Here is a 2,039-nt window from a genome sequence, read left to right on the forward strand (position 1 = left end):
CCTTCGACACCTCGTGATCACACAGGCTGGTGTGCTTCTTCCACGTGGGCTTTGTTGCTTCTGAGCTAGATGGCTGCTTATTTGCCTTCAAGTCTTTATCTTCTAGTATTTTTGTTTAGCTCATTCATCGTGTAAAAATTATTCTCCCGCACCGTAATTCAAAGGCATCAATTTGTCTTTGGTCTTCCTTATTCATTGCCCAGCTTTCACATGTAGGTGAAGTAATTAAAAATCCCAGGGCTTGGGTCCCACACGCTACCACTGAGTTGATTCCAACTCATAGCAAATCGACAGGACGGAGTAGGACTACTTTACAGGGTTTGTCAAACTGTAATGGTTTCTAGAACAGACAGCCTTATCTTTTTCCTAGGGAGTGTCTGGTGGGTTTGAACTGCCCGCTTTTAGGTTAGCAGCCCAGTGTTTAACTCAAAGTGCCACCAGGGCTCCTTGGGCTTGGGTCAAGTGTTCCTCAGTCCTTGACGTGGCATCTTTGCTTTCTAACACTTACCAGGTGTTTGGTAGCAGACTTGCCAATCCCATAGGTAATCTGATGTCTTGACCTCTGCTTCTATGGGCTCTGATTGTGGATCTATGTAAAGTGAAATATTTGACAAGTTTGTTAAGTTAGGTTTCCTGGAGAAGGGAAACCAGTGACACTTTAATGTGTTGTATATAGAAAGAGGTTTATTTCAAGAAGTGGCCTACACCATTGTAGAAATAAGTAAGTCTAGTCCGGTTCAAGTCAAACTTCCCCTGACTGAAAAGCAGGAAGCAGGAAGAAAAAGCCGAGACAGCAGGGGCACAGGCTGCTGAGTGCAGAGGTCCAAAGTCAGCTGCATGAATGCACGATAAATAGTCTACTGAAAGAAAACAAGAATATTGAGGCTGCAGACATAAATAGACTATAGAGAGCAGAGGAGTTCTGGGTCAGAAGAAGAAAAGGAATGAACTTGAATGTCGGTCAGCGTTTCTGCCTTCCATATCACATAACAGAGATGGAGTCGATTACAGAGTAGTATACTTGGACCTTTCCAAGCGCTAGAGTTTAAGAAAATGTTTCACTACTATAAATGTAAGTTCTAACATGAACTAATTTCTAAGAATATGCTCCTACTTGGCTTAATTTGAGCACTAGATGAGGGCAATCAACACAATGATTTTACATATGTAAAAGGTTTGGGTTGTTAAGAATAATTTGGATTCTTGGATCATTTTCTCATGAACTTGTAACACTGCTTTCTCTATTAAACCCTTTTAAGATAGACAGTGATGGGTAAATTTCAAATAAAGCGTTCGGAATACAAATTTTGAATGATAGACACTACTGTATATTAGACATCAATGATGTTCTTAAAGTAATAATTTCCATTAGATTCACATACATTATAGAAGGAATTACTCATTTTCATGTATCATTTGTTGAGTGCTTTTTGTTGACATAGACTTGCTTTTGTTGATTGAAAGAGCACTGATATTTTTCTTGGGCAACGACTTACATTTTATGTTTTAAACTTTAGAAACAAAAATCAAGAAATGCCTCACTCCATAAACACAGGACTGATTCTTGGCATCATGGTGGGGACGACTAGTGTCAGCTTGCTTCTTTTGTGGTACCACAAGATCCGCAAACCCAGGATAGCAGTGAACTTACCGAAACTTCTTTCGTGGGACAGTCTCTTGGATTCAATGACATCACAAGATGAACTATGTAATGGCCATGGCCCAGCAGTCGTCTTCCAAGGCAGTCAACGTCAGACACTGGAGAAGTTGAATGAATTACTAATAAATCTGGAAGAACTCAAAGAGGAAATAAGATTTCTTAGAGAAGCCATTTCAAAGCTGGAAGGATGTGTTCGAAGTGAACTTGGGAGGAAGGTGGCTGTTCACCGGGCGAGTCCTCAGCATCGTGCTAGAAAGAGAAGAGTGGCCACAGGTCAAAGTGCAGCAGCAAGGAGCAATAGTTCGGAGGAAGCAGAGAGTGAAGGAGGGTAAGTTTCCTTAAGATGTTTCCTGTGTGGAACTCAGGACTGATTACATGA

General features: G+C 41.0%; 1 protein-coding gene across 2 annotated transcripts in view; it reads left to right on the forward strand.

Annotated features, from left to right (window-relative positions):
• The window catches only part of RMDN2 (regulator of microtubule dynamics 2), an 80,541-nt gene that overhangs the window by 756 nt on the left and 77,746 nt on the right, over positions 1-2,039 (forward strand). Inside the window, exon 2 of one of the 2 annotated variants that reach the window (XM_045287054.1) lies at positions 1,518-1,988. In XM_045287054.1, the coding sequence (XP_045142989.1) occupies positions 1,518-1,988 (471 nt within the window). The remainder of the gene's footprint in view (positions 1-1,517; positions 1,989-2,039) is intronic. The other variant, XM_045287055.1, reaches the window with a different exon arrangement.

Source organism: Echinops telfairi, unplaced genomic scaffold (assembly GCF_000313985.2).
Source record: "Echinops telfairi isolate 266 unplaced genomic scaffold, ASM31398v2 ScPeMD7_10;HRSCAF=50, whole genome shotgun sequence".
Classification (NCBI taxonomy): domain Eukaryota; kingdom Metazoa; phylum Chordata; class Mammalia; order Afrosoricida; family Tenrecidae; genus Echinops; species Echinops telfairi.